The sequence below is a fragment of the Rhinolophus hipposideros genome (assembly GCF_964194185.1).
Source record: "Rhinolophus hipposideros genome assembly, chromosome: X".
Lineage (NCBI taxonomy): Eukaryota > Metazoa > Chordata > Mammalia > Chiroptera > Rhinolophidae > Rhinolophus > Rhinolophus hipposideros.
In genome coordinates, this window is record NC_138046.1 from 48,894,776 (window position 1) to 48,916,766 (window position 21,991).

The 21,991-nt window shown below is 35.9% G+C and overlaps 1 protein-coding gene across 2 annotated transcripts in view; it reads right to left on the reverse strand.

Moving 5' to 3' along the window:
* Positions 1-21,991, reverse strand: part of COL4A5 (collagen type IV alpha 5 chain) — a gene marked incomplete at its 3' end in the record, with an annotated part of 361,897 nt that overhangs the window by 103,473 nt on the left and 236,433 nt on the right. For both annotated transcript variants that reach the window (XM_081043685.1, XM_081043684.1), the window contains exons 35-36: positions 20,620-20,709; positions 20,079-20,218 (exon numbers count right to left, since the gene is read on the reverse strand). In XM_081043685.1, coding sequence (XP_080899811.1) covers positions 20,079-20,218; positions 20,620-20,709 — 230 coding nt within the window. The remainder of the gene's footprint in view (positions 1-20,078; positions 20,219-20,619; positions 20,710-21,991) is intronic.

A 21,991-nucleotide genomic window follows, 5' to 3' on the forward strand; every position in this document is an offset into this window, starting at 1 on the left:
CTTCAGTGGAAATCTCAAATCCCATTTCCTCCACAAAGCCTTCCAGGACAGAGAGCTTACCCTAAGAATTTAGTTTAAGTTCTTAGTCTGTTATGTCTATAATGGCTTCAAATATGCATGTCTTGACTCCTCAACTACATTGAAAGTTTCTTTGGGGTAAGAGACAATTCATATACAACCATTTTTGTACAATGAACATCTACATTGTTTTCTTTTAATAGAGCCTTATAAAGATTCACACCCACTTTCACAATTAAATTTTTCCCCATAACAAGAATATATGTTGTAACTTTATATCTACCACAGTGTTCACTGCTCTGCTCATGAGGATCCTGACCTCTCCAACAAAGTACTAGTCTTCAACATCACCTACTGAATACTTCTTTCTTCATTTAGTGTTTAGGCTTGTCTAGGCAAATAAGATCATTTGTTTGTGACTCAAGTGTTTCTGCATTATAGTAAAAGCTTTTGAAAAGAGTGCCTTTTACATTCCAGTTAAAAAAAATTAAGAGTCTTGGGCTAGAAATATAGATATATGTATATGTGTGTGTGTGTGTGTGTGTGTGTGTGTGTGTATATTCTCTGAACCTTTATAAATCAAACGTAGTACATTTTTATACACATAATGGGTATACAATTAAATTTTGCATTGAATTGGTTCCATCTTAGGTATTAACACAGAAAAGCTTTCAATAAAATATGATTCTTCTTGCTATTCATGAACAAATGACGTTTATATGCCAAAATAAAAAAACAAGAAGAAAATTCAGATATTTTGATAATGGTAAATCTGAAATGCAGTAGAAAAACTCCTGATTATTTATGATAAAGTATGTTAAATTCTACAAATAACCTCAATCTATAATTTCAACCAGCATTTTTTTCTCTAATGCAGTTCTTCTCACTTCCCTACAGCCTGAATCCTTCAAACCAAGTAAACAATGAAAAGAAAGTAAATATTTTGCTAGGGATTCTGAAAAGGATTAAATTTGCTAGTATAACTTTTATCTAAGCTTTTATTTTTCATATCCACTTGCAGAGAAAACAGAGCTTCAAAAAAAGGTAAGGAAGAAGAGAAAAGAAGGCAGGACTCAGAAAATCAACAAACTGGACAGGATCCTATAAATCACTCTGAGAAAGGAAAATTGTAGCATATTTACATTTCTGCAAAAGCTAGACATGGTTGAATATATTTAACCACAAATATCTACATTTGTTCCAATGTCAGGATTGAACATATTTTTTTTAAATTTAGATATAACTGACTTTTAATGCTATATAAGTTTCAGGGGTACAACATAATAATTTATTTGTATATATTTGTGAAATGATCACAATAAATCTGGTTAACATCCATTACCTTACATAATTACAAAACTTTTTGTTCTTGTGATAAAAACTTTTAAGTTTACTCTCTGATCAAGTTTCAATACACAAAATAATATTATGAAATATAGTCACCATCCTGTATATTAAATCCCATGACTTATTCATTTTATAGATGGAAGTCTGTACTTTTTAATCCCCTTCATACATTTTGCCCACATCCCCATTGTAATCCCTCTTTTGGCAACCACCAATCTGTTCTCTATATCAATGAGTTTTGTTTGTTTTTATTTTTTTAAATTTATTCTTTTTAAATTCCATGTCTAAGTGAAATCATATGGTATTTGCCTTTCTCTGTCTGACTTACTTCACTTAGCATAATGCCCTCAAGATCCACCTATGTTGTTGCAAATGGCAAGGTTTCGTTTCTTTATGGCTGAATAATATTCCACTGTGTGTGTGTGTGTGTGTGTGTGTGTGTGTGTGTACCACATTTTCAAAAATCCATTCATTTATTGATAGGCATTTACTTTGCTTCCATATCTTGTCTACTGTAAATAATGCTGCAGTGAACCTGGGAGTGCGTATATCTTTCCAAGTTAGTATTTTCATTTTCATTGGATAATTACACAGAAGTGGGATTGCTGAATCTTGCGGCAATTCTATTTTTTATTTTGTGAGGAACCTCCATACTGTTTTCCATTGAATTAGCAGATATTTGGTCCTGTCCAAAATGTCACAGAGGCACTTGGTCCACGCTAAATGGTACTTGATATTTGGTCCTATCCAAAATATCTGCACCTAGAAAATGTCCCTGGGTTCAAACAGCCCACATTTATTTCTACTTTTGGGTTTACAGGATTAATACATAAAAATACTATCATGTTTTATTGGTCCAAAAATTGTGTTGTGGTGTACTTCCAATAATAACCCTTCTTGCCTTAGTAGCCTAGCTAATAATGGCACATGGGATTAGGTAGATGGGTCTGGGTTCAAATCTTGCTGAAGAGAGAGATTTATATTAACTATGGACCAAATGTCTCCATGGATGTTTTTGGACAGAACCAAATTTCAGTGAGAAATTTCTTTATCTTGCCTAATTGCTTTGGCTAGGGCTTTGAGCACTATGTTTAATAGGAATGACTACAATGTGCATCCTTGTTTTGTTTCTGATCTTGGAGGAAAAGCTTTCACTCTTTTGCCATGAGTATGATATTAGCTGTGGGTTTTTCATATATGGCCTTTATTATGTTCAGGTAGTCTCCTGTTACTAGTTTGTTGAGTTGTTTTTTCTTTCGTTTTTTTTTTTTTAATCATGAAAGGGTGTTGAATTTTGTCAAATGATTATTCTTTTTCTATTGTGATGATCATGTGGGCTTTTCCTTTCATTCTATTAATGTGATATGACACATTAGTGATTTTTGTATGTTGAACCATCCTTGCATTCTAGGAATAAATCTCACTTGATCATGGTGTACAATCCTGTTAATATGCTGTTGGTATACTAGTATTTTGCTGAAAAAATTTAAATCAATATATAGAAGGGATATTGGTGTGTCATTTTCCTATAGTATCTTTCTCTGGCTTTGGTATCAGGGTAATGCTGGAAATTTGGAAGTGTTCCCTTCTCTTCAATTTTTTGGGAGAGCTTAGCCTGCATGTTCTCTAAAAAAATGTATACTCGGCTATTGTAGGATGGAATGCTTTGTGTATGTCCATTAGGTCCAATTAACATTGCCCATTTTAAAAATTGGTTTGTTTGCTTTTTTTATTGATTTATAAGAATTCTTTATATATTTTGAATACCAATCTCTGATATATGATTTGAAAATACTTTCTCTCTTTCTGTTGGTAATCTTTTTACTGATGTTGTCATGTGCAACACAAAATTTAAAAAAAAATGAATATAATCCAATTTATATTTTCCTTTGGCTGTTTGTGCTTTTTGGTGTCATATCTAAGAAATAATTAACCTAACCTAAGGTCATGAAGCTTTAGTTATGCTTTCTTCTAAGATTTTAATAGTTTTAACTCTCATATTTAGGTCAATTATCCACTTTGAGTTAATTTTTGTGTATGATATGAGGTAGGCAGTGGAAATTCATTCATTTGCATATAGATACCCTCTTGTTCCAGAATTGTTTGTTTAAAAGATTTTTCTTTCCCCTTCCAATTGTCGTAGCACTTTTGTTGAAAATCAACTAACCAAAAATGTGCACATTTATTTCTGGATTTTGATCTGTACTATTGATCCCTATGTCTATTCTATACCAGTATTACACAGTCTGGATTATTGTAATTTTATAGTAAGTTTTGACACCTAGAAGGGCAAATCCTCTGAAATCATTCTTTTATTTTCAAGATTGTTTTGAATATTCTGAGTCCCATGTATTTCCATATGAATTTTAGGATCTGCTTGTGAATTTCAGAGAAAAGGCAATCTGGGATTATGATAGGGATCACTTTGAATCTACAGTATGCTTAGATTTTAAGAAAGAGGTTAAGAACATTATGTCATGTTAAAACAATGCTAGAGATTCATATAGTTCCACAGTCACTAAATTTAAGAGTTGTAGAAATGTGAGATACCATCTAGTCCAGCCCTCTTATTTCAGAGATAAATACTATGTATAGAGTGCTTTATAATTTACAAAGTGTTTTTAATCTAATCAAAGCCTCACAATAACTGTAAAATAGGTAGAATAATTATTTTTTTTCTATATTACTGACAAAGTAATGAAGATACAAAAGAACTAAGTGACTTAAACGGTCATGTAGACAGACTCAGAACTCCAACTTCTGCCTACCGATTCCCTGTCCAAAGTTTTCACTGTACTATAATAATTATGCTTTTCGACTAACAAAAACACTCATATAAACTGACATTTGTAAAATAAAGTATTCATCTGACCTTTTACCACTGTCCTATTTCATAACAACTCACTAATTTATAATTTTTTTTTTCTTATTCTTGACATCCTGCAATCCTACTATTATATCCTGAAACTTTTATTCTACTCTTCCTTTATAATATAGGCACTTCTTGCTTTGCACAGTAGTATGGGAATATAAAAATGAAAATGCAAGCTGAAGACATATAAATATATTAATAATCATGGAAAAATATGATTGTTCCATGACCTTTAAAAGGTTACCTAAGTACATTAAAATCCCTTTTCATGTCAGTTATAAATGTACAGAAAAAAAAGTCATATGTTAAGATCATCTTTACTAACTTCCTTGGTTGTGCTCCTAAAGTGTCTCAAATGATGGCAGTGTCCACATTCTTGTCACTGGCTACTTCACCTATAACTGCACTTATATTAGATTTCAACTAACTTCCAGTATTATCACATTTTGCTGTTTTGCTACACATTCATCTTTGTTGGTCAATTTCCCCATTGATTATTCTTTTTTGTTAAATCATAGATTGGTTTATCAATGAGAGACAAAGCAGTAATAGAACTACATACTATGCTGTCTGTGCATGAAGGGAATAACAGATTCACAGTGACTATCACTGAAAGAATATGAAAAAAGTGAAATGACTGTTCACTGATCATGATGCACAGCTATTATTTACATAGTGACTTATGGATTGAATAGCTAATACACCATGGTAACTTAAATTTGAACCATGTTGTTGAGGGCTGATATTATTTAACTAAAGTGTGGTAACCAATTTGTGCATGTCAGAACTATGCAAAGCAATGACTGCCTGTGCCTAGTATAACTGAACTGTAAAATCTTACGTTTGCAATGTGTCACCACTGTAAGATAAAATACCATCTGAAAGAAACAACAATGTACTTAAAATACATGATTTCCTAGTGTTATCAGTTGTGCAAGTATCTAAATTTAGTGTAGAATTTGTTTATTGAAATATACTTGTAGGCTACATAGAAAATCTAAAAGGTAGCCTCTTGCTTGAAGAGTTGAATATACTGAGGATGTGTACCCATTGGAACATTGTGTGTTGTTTTCATTATAATTTCAGAGATGAGTTGTTACGTTAATTTTGGTTCCGTTATATAAATGTTAAAATTCACTCGGTCCAGAAAAAAATATGTATGAACAAACTTAGAAATGTTTTTAAATGAGATTTCAAATCAACGAGTAAATAATGGAGTTTGTAACAAACAGGGTTGGGTGAACTGGATATCTATTTGGAAAAAACAAAAAGAAAAACAAACATAAACATAAAGTTAGTTCCTCATCTCATACAACATAGAGAAAAAGTCAAAGGTGCAAATTAAAGCTGTAAATGTAAAGAACAAAATCATGAAAATAGTGGAAGAAAATATATAAGTCTATTTTTATAATCTTAGGGTATAGACACCCTTATAACAATCAGAAAACTATTCTCCTGATCTTACCCACCAAATCTGCTTCTCTCAAAATACTTCCTATCTCAGTACATAGTAACTCCATTCTTCCAGTTCCTCAAGATAAAAATTTTAGAGTAATCTTTGATATCTCTCTTTCTCTCATATTGTATAAACAAATCTTGCTGGCTTGACCTGAAAATATATTCAGATTCTGACCGTTCCTTATCACTTTCACTGCCACCTCCCTGATCCAAGCCATCAACATTTCTGGTCTGTATTATTTAAAGAGTGCTATAACTGGTCTCACTGTTTCCATCCATATTCCTTTATGATCTATTTCCAAAACAAGAGCTGTGATTTTTTTTTAAAGTATAATTATGTTACTCCTTCAACTCGCTCCCCATTTCACTCAGTAGTAAAAGCCTTTACTATGATCTACCAGGCTCTAGATAATTTATCCCCCATTACCGAGCTGATTTCATCTCCTACCTAGTTTCACCTCACTCACTCTGCTTAATCCACACTAGCTTCATTTATTTTTGTCAAACATGTCAGGAGTACTTCCATCTCAGAGCCTTTGGATGACTCACTCCCTCACTGTATGAGGTCACTTGATCAATTGCTATCAGAGGAGCTTTCCATTACTACCGTATTTCAAAATGTAATAATTCTCAGAAAGTCCTATCCCCAAGCCTCACTTTACTTTTGCCATACCTTCTAACATACTATAAACTTATTTATTTTGTTTAGTTTGTTTATTGACTAGATATAAGCTTCATGCAGGCATTGAGTTTGTTTCATTCATGCTCTATCTCCAGTCCCTAAAACAGTACCTGGCACTTTGTACATATTCAATAAACATTTTTTGAAGAAATGAGTACAAAATTCACCTATGTAAAAATTTTAAACTTCTACACGATAAAATGCACTGTTAACCATGTTGTAAGACAAACAACTGACTGGGAGAAAATATTTGCGATACATATGATAATGGATGCATCTTTACTACGTACAAAGTACTTCTACAAATCAGTAGTAAATACATAACCAAATCCCTTCTTAAGAAATGAGTCAGAGTATGAACAGACAACTTTCGAAGAAGATATAAACATAAGAAATCTCAATTGTAATCAGGAAAATTCAAATTTAAACAATGATACACTACTTCTCACCCATTAGTTTGACAAAATTAGAAACACTGATTTATACCCAGATTTTGTAAAATGAAGAGAAATTAGAAAATTTCTTACACTGATCGAGAGAGTATAAAGCAGTAGAACTATTTAACAGGAAAATTTGTCAGTAACTATCAATATTAAAAAGGCATATATGTGCTGGGTACCAGAAACTTGACTCAGAATTTATTCTATGGTGATATTTACCAACCAGTCTTAAGATATGTATGTAAGATATGGATAAGAATCTTCAGTGTAACATATGTTGTTATCATGAAAATACAGAAACAATTTCAATACTCACAAGTTAAATAATTTATGGTTAGCCCACACAAAAAATACTATACGATACTGAAAGAGAATGAGGCACATATTTATGGGCTGATAAGAAAAGTTAGCTAAGATTTACTAAGTTATAATAGTTAGGTCCAGAGCGTGCATGCATGTGTGTGTGTGTGTGTGTGTGTGTGTGTGTGTGTGTGTGTTTATGGTATGATTTTACGTCTGTACATAAAAATATAAAATGCATAAATTTGGAAAATAGCATCGTTTCATGTATTGATGATGGGAAATTTTTTTCTAATTATAATTTAAGATGCTTTGCATTGTAAGATGCACCTCAATATCAGAAATTCTAAATGTAAGAAATTGAGTCTTAAAATTGATGAGATATCTATCATATACACATGCATATATATGTATAAAAAAAGCCTTTTCTAAACAAGCACATGAGGAACTACTAAAAGTGATTACTTTGAGACAACTGTAAATTTGGGGTATGTAAATAAGTGAAAATAAGACTTCTCATTTACATTATTCCATAGAGGTTGGTTTATTTTTAAAATCAAGTTCATTTCTTGTTGCTAATATAAAAACTTAAAAAGACAAAAATTTAAATGCAGTTATCTTTTGTCCCAGTAATTTCGCTTGTAGGAATCCGTACAATTTTGTAAATAATTGTACATGTGTCCACAGATATGTGCTTGTTCATTATGATATTATTTGCAACAGTGGAATATCATGCAGCCATTAAAAACAATGCAATTGAAAAATAAAAAAAATATTGAAACAATAATGTACAATGACAAAGAAAATTGTTCATGATAAATTGATAAAAGAAAGACAAAAAGATATGTGATAAAGCAAGACACAGAAGTGTGTATGCTATGATACAATGTGTAGAAACACCAAAATTCTGTGTGTGTGTGTGTGTGTGTGTGTGTGTGTGTGTACTTGTGCATGGATTCAAATTTACACACCAACTATTAATAGTAGACTTCCATGGAAAAGGGAAGTGGAATAAAGAACATATTTTATAATGGAGATTTTCACTCTTACCTTTGATATATCTGTATCACTACTTCTAATAAAAATATGTATTCAATGAGATGGGAAGATACACTGAAGGAAGTTAGACCAGAAGCTAGAGGACCAAATGTCAAGATTAAAACTGTGAAGATAATGATCTTTGTTTTGGTGGAGGAAGTCCAAGATGGTGGTAAGGTAAACACTATGCCTGCTGCATCCCAGGATCACACCAAAATTACAAATAAGTTATAGAACAATCAACCTCAAGAATCATCTGAACACTAGCTGAACAGAAACTCTAACTAAGGATATAAAGAAGAGGCCACATCATGACTGGTAGGAAGGGGTGAGACGCAACAGGCTGACCCCCAAACCCACAGGTAGTGATTCAACACTGGGAGGGACACCTTGGTGGCATGGGTACCCCCTGGAAAAGGTAGGGGTCCAAGCCCCACACTGGGTTCCCCAGCTCAGGGGTCCTCTGCCGAGAAAAGGAGTTCCCACAATATTTGGCAGTGAAAATCAACGAGTATTCTGTCCATCCCAGTGAGATGGAAGGTGGCTGGAAACCCACCTACCCTCTTAAAAGGCCCTCACACAGACTCAATCACTTCCAAACACTCACCTGGTCTCTAGTGGAGGGGTGGCAACTTGAGAGAAGCCAGTAGCATACGGGAAAGACTGAGCTGTCTGGCTTGTAGGTGAGGGCTGGAAGGACAGTAGCTATTATCCCCGTGTGGAGCCTGCCTCATGTGTAGCCTACTGGAGGGCACCATCTTTTCTATGTTGAACCATCCCCCAAAGAGCCATATGTGAGACCGCATAATCTGTGCATGTGCACCACCTTGGTGATGCCCTGGGTCCCACCTCTGAACAGCTAGTACTGCATCACTGGGGGCACTCACGTCTACTGAGTGGCTGGCTCCACACCACAAGTTGCGGAAGACTTCTGTAGCAGTGGATGGTCTGTGGAGGCCTTGGAAAATGTTGGTGGTGTGCAGTGAGCCACAACCTGTGCCTCAGCCTCTCTTGGGTGGCTCTCAGGGACCTGACAGCCTGAGGTGAGTGGTGGCTGGCCACAGTATTCTCAGGGCATTTTTGCAAAGTGGTCATGGGCCTGGAACCACTGCAAGAACCAAAACTGCATTAACTTTATAAAAACCACTGCCCACACTCTGTAACTTCCTGGAATACTGCCCTGCCCACCTGGTGATGCATTGCTGGGGGCACTCTCAGCACCTGGGTGACTGGCCCTGCCCCACAAGGGGTGGAAGTGTTTTACAGCAGTAGATAGACAATGTCAGCTGGGGAAACATTTGATGGTGGGCATTGAGCCACAACTTGTTCCACAGCCTCTACTGTGTGACTCTGAGAGATCTGTGGGTCCGAGGCGAGCACTGGCTGGCTTCAGTGTTCTCAGGGCATTTTCTGAAGTGGTCGCAGGCCAGGCACTGCCCCAGTGAGTGGAGGCTGGCTGTGGTGTTCTCAGAGAGTTTTATGAAGTGGTCAGAGGCCAGGCACTGGCAAAATAACTGAATTTGCCTTAACGTTGTAAAACATACTGGTCATGCTTCACCAAGCTAGAGCTGCATTGCCAGAGCAACTCTCCACACCAGGTCAACAAGCCTGGACTGCATACCTAAGGAGGCTCTTTCAATGGCTGAGCCTTACTGTCAGCCAGTAGATGGGAACAGGCCTTGGGATTCCTGGGCCTTTTGATAAGCTGTCACAGGCCTAATACTCGTGGCAGTCAGCCTCGGTTCACAGCAAGTCCAACCCCACATGTCTCAAGGTCCAGCACAGGCAGCAACCAAACACATATAGTTGTGTAGCTCTTACCAGGTAACTGCTGGCCAGTCACAGGCAAGGCAGAAACTGGCTGCATGGGAGCCCCTCCCAAGAGACACCAAAAACAACACAGTCAGAGGCCAGCATTAGACCACAGCAAAGTACTACCTGGTTATCCCCACAAGTGGCATACCCAAAGGGTGGTTCAGTAGGCACAAGAGCCCATGGGGGCTGAGCCCTCTGAGGGATCAGCCCCCACAGAGCAGCTCATACACTGTAGGCACAGCCAATCTTCACATTCACTCAGCCTTGGAGTCAATGCCATTGAATAACATGCTGAAAGCAAACAAGGCTCAACTACAACAGTAGAACACACACAGCACACTCAAGGGACACTCCTGAAACACCTGACAGGAAATCAGGGCAACTGTGCCATTGGAACACACAGCACACATACCACATATAGCCACCCAGTAAAGACTGAGACATATAGGAGATCTAGTTAATACATAGTAGCAAACACAGAGAGGCAGCCAGAATGAGGAAACAAACATGTCCTAAATAAAAGGACAGGAGAAACCTCCAGTCCTTTATGAATGAAATGGCGGCAACCAACTTACCATAGGAAGATTTCAAAACACTAAGTATAAGAATGCTTAAGGAACTTAGTGAAAATTTCAACAAAGAGATAGTAAGCATAGAGAAGGACACAGAAGCCATAAAAAAGCACCAGTCAGAAATAAACAATATGATAACTGAAAAGAATACACTAGAAGGAGTAAACAGCAGATGAGATGAAGCAGAGGATTGAATCAGCAATTTGAAAGAGAAGATGGTAGAAAACACCCAATCAGAACAGGAAAAAGAAAAAAAGAATAAAAAAAAATGAGGATAGTTTGAGGGGCCTCTGGAACAACATCAGTGTAACAACATTCACATTTTCCAAGACAGACCAAAAGTCAGGCCACAAAACAAGTATCGATACAATTAGAAGACTGAAATCATATTAAGCATATTCTCTTATCACAATGGTGTGAAACTAGAAATCAATTACAGGAAAAAAATGAAAAACAGAAACACATGGAGGCTAAATAACACGCTACTAAATAATGAATGGGTCAACAATGATATCAAGGAAAAAAAATCAAAAGATAACTTTACACAAATGAAAATGAAAACACAATGACCCCAAATCCGTGGGACACAATGAAAGTAGTCCTAAGAGGGAAATTCACAGCAATGCAGCCCTACCTAAAGAAAGAAGAAAAAATTCAAATAAACAGTAACTTTACACCTAACGGAACGGGGAGGAAAACAGCAAACAAAGTCTAAAATGAGTATAAGGAAAGAAATAATAAAGACCAAAGCTGAAATAAACAAAATAGAGACAAAAAAATCAATACAAAACATCAGCGAACCGAAGACTTGGTTCCTGAAGAGATTAACAAAATTGACAAACCTTTAGACTCATCAAGAAAAAAAAGAAGGACCCAAATAAGCAAAATCAGAAATGAAACAGGAGAAGTGACAACGGACACCACAGTAATACAAAAAGTTTTAATGAAATACTATGAGCCAATAAATTGGACAATCAGGAAGAAACAGATAAATTCCTGAAGCATACAATCTTCCAATGCTACATCAAGAAGAATCAGAAAATCTGAACAGACCATTTACTACTAACAAAATAGAATCAGTAATCAAGAAGCTTCCAACAAAAATCCTGGAATAGATGGCTTCACAGGTAAATTTTTTCCAAATATTCAAAAGTGAATTAACATCAATCCCCTTCAAACTATTCCAACAAATCCAAGAGGAAGGAATGCTCCCAATATCCGTTTTACGAGGATATCATTAACCTGATTCCAAAAACAGACTAAGACATTACCAAAAAAAGAAAACTATAGGCCAATTTCCCTAATAAACATAGTGTAAAAATCCTCAACAAAATATTAGCAAACTGAATTCAGCAATATATTAAAAAGATCATACACCACGATCAAGTGAGATTCATTCCTAGTATGCAAGTTTGGTACAATAGCCACAAATCAAACAATGCAATACACCACATAAACAAAATGGAAATTAAAATAATATGGTCTTATCAATAGATGCAGAAAAAGCATTTGACAAAATCTAGCATCAATTTATGACAAAAAAATCTCAGCAAAGTGGGAATAGAGGGAACATGTCAACATAACAAAGGACATATACTCATATGACAAATCCACAGCTAATATCATATTCAACTGCAAAAGCTAAAAATATTCCACTTAAAATCAGGAACAAGACAAGGAAGCCCATTTTCACGACTTTTTGTTCAACACAGTATTGAAAGATCTAGCCACAGCAACCCGAAAATAAATAAAAGGCATCCAAATGGAAAAGAAAGAATATTATCATTTTTTGCAGATGACATGATACTATATAGAGAGACGCCAAAGATTCCACCAAGCATCGATTAGAACTAATAAATGAATTTAGGAAAACAGCAGGATACAAAATTAATATTCAGAAATCAGTTGCATTTTTATATACCAATAATGAACTATTAGAAAGAGAAATTAAGAAAACAATCCCGACTTGGACATCATAAAAATGGCGGTGTGAGATAAGCCTCTTGAAATCTCCCCTGGAATTTACAACAAATTGAATAACTCCACTTAGGACTCCATGCACAGCAGACAGGTAAGACGAAGAGGTGCACTACTGAAATCATCTAAAGATGGGCAAATTGCGCCAGCAGGGAAGGAAGGAAGGGAGAAGTGTGGAGAATGGGAAGTGCTGGCACAGAACGCAGACCTAGCTCAGTGCTCCGAGCTCGCTGCATCCTACAGCAGCTGCGGGAGAGGGAAGAACTCGGACTGCTAGGGCTCCGCTCATGGCCCACAGGGCTGAGGGAGCAGCATATAACACGGCTGAACCCAATGCTCACAGCAGAGACCTTGGAGAAAAGACTGAGGGAAGAAGGCTGAAAATGCTGGTTTAAGCCCTCACTGCGGAGCAGAGAACGGAAGCCTTAGGCACTGAGACTAGGGGCCCACTCCCTACCCACCCATAGCTCGCCCCACCCCCACCTGACCTGTGCTAGAAGCGGAACAGTAGCAGTGTCAGATCAAAAGAACAGAATACTTGCAGTTCTGAGAACTATGGACTGCAGACACAGATTCACAGCCCAACTAGTACCGACAAAGGGGAGGGAGCTGTGGAAGCAGGACTTGCTGTGGCGCTGGTCGCTGCCATTGCTCTGGGCCACCTCTCACAACTCACCCCGCCCCTGGCCGCACCTATCTGGGCGGATCCCTGCAGGAGTAAACAGAATTGCTGAAACTCAGGGGCTCTGAATCTGGTGCAGGAAGAGCTTTGGAACTTCAAAAGCTCTCCGCATCCCCACTGGGACGCAGCACCCTATGACCCAGGTGAACTGTTAAAAGAGGAGAAGCCTGCCTTCCAGGGAATCGCCCCATTGTGTGAGAAGCCAGACTAGTGCAGAGAAAATATAAAACTACAGTGTGAGAGAGAATAAAAGGGTGCAGTCGGAGAGAAAATAAAACATTTTACCAAAATCTACTGGAAAACAAAAGAAAGACCTCTTCCTATAAACCTATTGCAGAAGCCACTGCTGTAGATGTCTAGGAAGAGAAATAATAAATCAGTAATTGCCATGAATAACCAAGGTAACAAGACAGCTCAGGAAGAAAATGAAAATTCTCCAGAAAATAAACTTAAAGACATGGAAACATGGGACTTAAATAACAGAGAATTCAAGATTGCAGTTCTCAAAAAACTCAGCAAGATGCAAGAAAACACAGACAGGCAGTATAATGAACTCAGAAACACAATCAAAGGACAAAATGAACATTTCACAAAAGCGATTGAAATTTTGAAAAAGAACCAAATAGAATTTCTGGAGATTAAGAACTCAATAGAAGAAATTAACAATAAAATATCCAGCTTAGATAGTAGAGTTGACCAGATGGAGGAAAGAATTAGTGACATAGAAGATAGAAATCTGGAAATGACATGGATGGAAAGAGAAAGAGACTTGTAACTTAAAAGAAATGAGAGAACGCTACAAGAACTTTCTGACTCCATCAGAAAGAGCAATACAAGAATAATGGGCATACCAAAAGGAGAAGAAAGAGTGAAGGGAACAGAGAGCATAGTCAATAAATAGTCGATGAGAATTTCCCAAACTTGTAGAAAAAACTGGATCCTCGAATCCAAGAAGCATACAGAACACCTAATTACCTCAACCCCAAGTGGCCTTCTCCAAGGCACATTGTATTGAAGCTGTCAAAAATTAATGGCAAAGAAAGAATCCTCAAGGCAGCCAAGGAAAAGAAGACTGTACCCTACAAAGGAAAGCCCATTAGACTATCATCAGATTTTTCAGGAGAAACTCTACAAGCCAGGAGGGAGTGGAATCAAATTTTCAAACTATTGAAAGAGAGAAAGTATGAGCCAAGAATAATATATCCAGCAAAGATAATCTTTAGATAAGAAGGAGGAACAAAGACCTTTCCAGACATAGAGAAGCTGAGGGAATTTTCTAACACACGACCTGCACTACAAGAAATATGGAAGGAGGCTATTTGACCAGCATAAATAGGGATGATTTGTAAGAACAACAATATAAAAGGGGGGAGAGCAAAGCCTGAACCAGAATATGGGAATGGAGAAAGTAAGCATGCTGAAGAAAACGGAATAGTCGAAATGTGAAAATTTCTTTTACATAAACTTAATGGTAACCACTCAAAAATTATCCAGAACTGAAATATATAGCAAAATAAAAGAAGAAACAGAGGGGAAAATCATAGAATATCACCACACAGAAATAACAGACAACAACAAAAAGGCGAAGAAACAATGGAGACACAATCTTACCAGAATACCAAAGATAGAATGATAGGAAATCCTCACATATCAATAATCACCCTAAATGTGAATGGACTGAACTCACCAATAGAAAGTCAGGGAGTAGCTGATTGGATTCACAAACTAAACGCTACCATATGCTGCCTCCAAGAGACATATCTCAGCTATAAGGACAAATGCAGACTCAAAGTGAAAGGGTAGAAACTGACGCTCCAAGCAAATGGCATTCAGAGAAAAGCGGGTGTAGTCATACTGACTTCAGATGAAACAGACTTCAGTACAAAAAAGGTAACAAGAGACAAAGATGGATATTTCATAATGATGAAGTGGACTATACAACAAGAAGACATACCACTCATCAATATTTATGCCCCCAATCAGGGCGCTCCAAAATATACAAAGCTACTACTAACAGAATTAAGGGAGAAATTGACCAAAACACAATTATGGTAGGGGACCTATATACATCATTGACATCTATGGATTGATCATCCAAACAGAAAATAAATAAAGAAATAGCAGCCCTAAATGATACATTACATGAAATGGACATAACTGACATTTATAGAGCACTTCACCCTAGAACATCAGACTATACATTTTTTTTCTAGTGTACATGGTGAAGGGATTAGGAAGTACAAATCACTAGTCACAAAATAGTCACAGGGATGTTAAATATAGTATGGAGAATATAGTCAATAATGTTGTAAAAACTATGTATAGTGTCATATGGGTACTAGATTTATCAGGCATATCACTTCATAAATTATATAAATGTCTAACCAGTATGCTATACATCTGAAATTAATATAAAATAATATTGAATGTCAACTATAATTAAAAAACATATATAGTCATGGCATGTAAAGTACAGTGTAGGGCATATTATTAATGGTATTGTAATAGCTATATATGGGGTCAGATGGGTAGTAGACACGTTGGGCTTATCACTTTGTAAGGTGTGCAAATGTCTAGTTATTATGTTGGTTTCTGCACTTGAGACCATAAATATAAACAAATAGAAAAAAGAAACGTATGTATTTATATATTACTGGTAAAATTCAAATTTAACATGAAAAATTTAGATTGATATCAATACATTTGACACTGTCAATCTACAAATAATATGCAGAAACTTCTCTTGATTATCTCTTAACAATAAGTTGATCAACTGGGCCATCAAATTATAGTCTTTGTATACTATTAAAAAGAAATTGTCATCCTACCAAAATTTTTGGGTTGCCGCGAAAGCAGTTTTAAGAGGGAAATTTATATCATTACAGGCCTATCTCAAGAAACAAGAAAAATCCCAAATAAATCACCTCATGTTACACCTTAAAAAATTAGAAAAAGAAGAACAAGTGAAACCCAAGGTCAGCAGAAGAAAGGAAATAACAAAAATCAGAGCAGAACTAAATGAAATAGAGAACAAAAAGACAATAGAAAAAATGAATGTGACAAAAAGCTGGTTCTTTGAAAAGATTAACAAAATCTACAAACCCTTGGCTAGACTCACTAAGATAAAAAGAGAGAAGACACTAATTAACAAAATCAGAAATGAAAAAGGGGAAGTTATCACGGACACCACAGAAACACAAAGGATTATCCAAGAATACTATGAAGGACTATATGCCACCAAATTTAATAACTTAGAAGAAATGGACAAGTTCTTAGAAACATATAGCCTTCCAAGGCTGACTCATGAAGAACTGGAAAATCTTAACAGGCCGATCACCAGTAACGAAATTGAATCAGTCATCAAAAACCTTCCCAAAATCAAAAGTCCTGGACCAGATGGCTTCACCAGTGAATTCTACCAAACCTTCAAAGAGGATCTAATACCAATCCTGCACAAATTCTTCCAAAAAATTGAAGAAGAGTCAGTACTCCCTAACTCATTTTATGAGGCCAACATTACCCTGATACCAAAACCTGGTAAGGACAACACAAAAAAAGAAAACTACAGACCTATATCTCTGATGAATACAGATGCTAAAATTCTAAACAAAATTCTAGCAAATCGAATACAACAATGCATTAAAAAGATTATTCATCACGACCAAGTGGGGTTCATCCCCGGGGCACAAGGATGGTTCAACATTCGCAAATCCATCAATGTGATACATCACATAAACAAAATAAAGGACAAAAATCATATGATTCTATCAATTGATGCAGAAAAAGCATTTGATAAGATACAACATCCATTTATGATTAAAACACTTACTAAAATTGGTATAGAAGGAAAATACCTCAACATAATAAAGGCCATATACGACAAGTCCTCAGCTAATCTCATAATTAATGGTGAAAAGCTGAAGCCCTTTGCTCTACGTTCAGGAACACGACAAGGTTGTCCCCTATCACCTCTGCTTTTCAACATAGTGTTGGAAGTCCTCGCCAGAGCTATCAGGCAAGAGAAAGAAAAAAAAGGCATCCAAATTGGAAATGAAGAAGTTAAATTGTCACTCTTTGCAGATGACATGATGCTATATACAGAAAACCCTAAAGACTCCACCAAAAAGCTCTTAGAAACAATCAATGAATACAGTAAAGTTGCTAGCTACAAAATCAACGTACAAAAGTCCATTGCTTTCCTATATACCAACAATGAAATCTCAGAAAAAGAGATAGAAAAAACAATTCCTTTTGCAATTGCAGCAAAAAGAATAAAATACCTAGGAATAAACTTAACCAAGGATGTGAAGGATATATATGCTGAAAACTATAAGACATTTTTGAAAGAAATTGAAGAAGACACAATGAGATGGAAAGACATTCCGTCTTCATGGATTGGAAGAATCAACATAGTTAAAATGGCCATATTACCCAAAGCCATATACAGATTTAATGCAATCCCCATTAAAATCCTAATGGCATTTTTTAAAGAAATAGAACAAAAAATCATCAGATTTGTTTGGAACCACAAAAGACCCCGAATAGCCAAAGCAATATTAAAAAAAAAAAGAACAATACTGGAGGTATCACACTCCCTGATTTTTCCTTGTACTACAGGGCTACAATAATCAAAACAGCTTGGTATTGGCGGAAAAACAGACACATAGACCAATGAAATAGAATTGAGAACCCAGAGATAAAACCACATAAATATGGACAGATAATTTTTGACAAAGAAGCTAAAAACATACAATGGAGGAAAGACAGCCTCTTCAATAAATGGTGCTGGCAGAATTGGATAGCTACGTGCAAAAGAATGAAACTGGACTGCTATCTGTCACCATGTACCAAAATTAATTCAAAATGGATCAAAGACTTAAGCATAAGACCTGACACAATAAACTGCATTGAAGAAAACATAGGTACTAAACTTATGGACCTTGGGTTCAAAGAGCATTTTATGAATTTGACTCCAAAGGCAATGGAAGTAAAAATTAAAATAAACAAATGGGATTATATGAAACTGAAAAGCTTCTGCACAGCAAAAGAAACTATTGACAAAATAATGAGGCAACCAACTGAATGGGAGAAGATTTTCGCAAACAGTTCCTCTGATAAGGAGCTAATATCCAAAATATACAAGGAACTCATGAAACTCAACAACAAAAAAACAAACAACCCAATTGAAAAATGGGCAGAGGATCTGAAAAGACATTTCTCCAAAGAGGATATACAAATGGCAAATAGACATATGAAAAAATGCTCAACATCGCTAATCATCAGAGAAATGCAAATGAAAACCACAATGAGATACCACCTCACCCCAGTCAGAATGGCTTTCATCAACAAAACAAATAATAACAAGTGTTGGAGAGGCTGTGGAGAAAAAGGAACTCTCATACACTGTTGGTGGGAATGCAGACTGGTGCAGCCGCTATGGAAGGCAGTGTGGAGGTTCCTCAAGAAATTACGAATAGAATTACCATATGACCCAGCAATCGCTCTCCTGGGTATCTACCCCTAAAATAGAAAAGCATTTCCATATAGAGACACGTGTACGCCAATGTTCATTGCAGCTTTGTTTACGGTGGCCAAGACATGGAAACAACCAAAATGTCCTTCGATAGATGAATGGATAAAGAAGTTGTGGTACATATACACAATGGAATACTATTCGGTGTTAAGGAAAGATGATATAGGAGCATTTGTGACAACATAGATGGATCTTGAGAGTATAATGCTAAGTGAAATAAGTCAGACAGAAAAAGCAGAGAACCCTATGATTTCACTGATATGTGGTATATAAACCAAAAAGAACAAGACAAACAAAGGAGAAACAAAAACTCATAGACACAGACAATAATTTAGTGGTTACCAGAGGGTAAGGGGGTGGGGGGTGGGTGATGAGGGTAAAGGGGATCAAATATATGGTGATGGAAGGAGAACTGACTCTGGGTGGTGAACACACAATGGGATTTATAGACGATGTAATACAGAATTGTACACCTGAAATCTATGTAAATTTACTAACAATTGTCACCCCAATAAATTTAATTTAAAAAAAAAAGAAATTGTCTTTAAAATACTATTAAATAAGTTCTTTTGTCAGTGGGAATTATCACTAATTCCGCAGAAGTTGAGTAACACAATTCCTCTTCTAATACTCCCTAACTTTGTGGTCTGATTGAATTATTAAATATCTTTATAAGACAAACAATTGACTGGGAGAAAATATTTCCAACATATGTAATAGACAATGGATGCATCTCCACTAGTTACAAAGTACTTCTACAGATCAGTAAGAATTATTATCTTTTTATGTGAAATTTCTCAGTTATCAAATATTTGTTGAATTCATGATTCTAAAAGAAGTTCTAAATCTGACTGTTTGAGAAATACCACCAAAGTTTTCTCACTGAGTGGGGGCATAGAGGGATATGCAAAACTGCTTTTGGAGAAATACCTGAGATACGCAGTTCCGAAGAGTACTACACTTTCATTAATTGCATAAGTTACTCTGTTTGTTTAAGTCTCTTGAAATTAGTTAGTAATAATAATTGGACAAATATCAACAACCCCATCACTAAAAGGGAAAGAAAAACCAAAACCAGGCAGAAATATGCTTTTGGTTTACTGAAACACACACAAAGTAAGATAGAGGAAAAGAAAAAATAATCAGAAAGTTTTTTTCCTCCTTTTTGGACTGGCTGCAAACTCTAAACATATCAACATATCTTCTTACCATATAAGAAAAAAGAGAAGGAATGAATTTCTTGCCAAGTCTATACCATGTCATTGTGTAGTTTGTTTAATGAAGTGTTAGGAATGAGCACAGAAACATTACATTTGTTCAGGCATATGCCTAAAATTGGACTACCTTTGGGCCGGGAAGACCTGGAAGACCAATGCCTGAAGCACCAGGATCACCTTTTTCTCCTTTCTGTCCAGGTAATCCTGGGGAGCCAGGTTGTCCAGGAACTCCAGGGGTACCAGGAGACCCTTTCACACCATGAGGGCCTGTTAAAAACATGGAGCATGCAATATTGTATAAAATATGTTTTATCCATGATGCACGTGACTAAGCAAAAAGATTTTTAAAAAGAACTCTGCAAATTCTGAGTTATATAATAATGAGCTTTACAACCAGGATTATGTAAAAGCCTATTTTTAAAGGAAATTTAAGCAAAAAGGGTACAGCTAGAGAAAAAATATAAGTTTGTGAATTATTTAAGGTTTCTAAAGCTCTGTTCTTTAATTCCCACTCCAAATATTTGTGTAATGATAGAGCTTCACTCCCCAAATAATTTAGATATTGTCTCAGTTTGATTCTCTCAACACCAGTCTCTTTTTTGGTAACAAAGAGAGTGAAGCATCTTCCATTAATTGAACTAAACATTTGGGAGATTTTCATCACTCACCTGGAAAACCCATATCACCTATGTTTCCTTTAAGTCCAGGAGGTCCTGTAAGTCCTGGCTTTCCAGGCAGACCAGGGTTACCCTTGGGACCTAGAAAAATCGAATTGATAAAATTAAGATAAGTCAACAATATTGAGACTGTCTGCTTTCTTAGAATTTGTCCTAATTAAAATGCAAGCATGGAATTCGATGGATCAAATCTTTATACATGATTAAGTTCCACTGCTCTAGCTCAGCATAAAACAGGCAAGAGGTACCTAAGAAATCTTCGTAGGAACATATTACAATATAAGGATAGTAACAAAGGTCTCCTAATAAACATTTATTTAAAAAATGGAAAAATTTTACCAGGACACCTTGTTTCTTGCCCTAAGACAATTCCAAACACCTGAAATCCTATTTGTTGTATGAGTATAATTACCCTTACTGCATTTATCACAGACTGATCCAATGTAAGGAATCTGTTTTTAAAAGATAAAGTGGCTTTCCCAATGTAGACCCTGAGTATGAGAGCATGACGAGGAAAGTGGGAACCTATCATGATGTGCCCCTAGTACATTAGGCCAGGGATAAATAAGAGTTGATGGAGAGGTTCTGGACTGTTACCCCAACAGTCATGTTGCTCTGTTTACACACTCTTCCTAGAGCTTAGGTGTTTGAACTCTATGGGGTCATGAAGGTATTTTCCAAGGACCACAATGTTGTCTGAAACTTTTTTCTTTTATTTTTTTCTTTCACATTTACTTACAATTTGGGGAAGAGAATGAAGAAGATGGGAAGGACAGAAAGGGAGATAAATTATCTTTCCAACTATGTCAAGGCAATGTACTCATAGTGCAGAGTGTAGAGCAGAATAACTGATCTAAAGGGTTGGTTTGAAAATGTGGACCAGCTCCTTTTTATTCCTTAAGGTCCCAACTAAAAAAAAAAATGGCTTAAAAAGCATCAAGAAAGAGTTTTATTAGAGATAAGAAAAAAAACAAACATGTTGACTGTAATGGTGATTAATGCTGTAACAGATTACCAAGGTAGGTTGTGAAATTTTCATCCCTTGAAACTTAAAAAAAAAAAAAGCATCTATTTTTTTCAATCAGTATCTACTTTTAAAGCCATCTGCTTTATATGGTTTAATGATTTACTTGCCTGAAGAGAAAGAATCGGAAAAGGTGAATTTTTCTGGCTCCTACCAGATAATTATCTTAATAACATATGTTGCAATTCATGTAAATAAAACAGAGCACCTCACTTGGATATATTTGTATTTCTGATTCTGCTACCACAAAAAGAAAAGAGTAAATCAAAACATCCTACAAATCTTTTCTGTTGATACTAAGGACAAATGGAAACATTTTTGTTAAAGGGAAACTTCGTA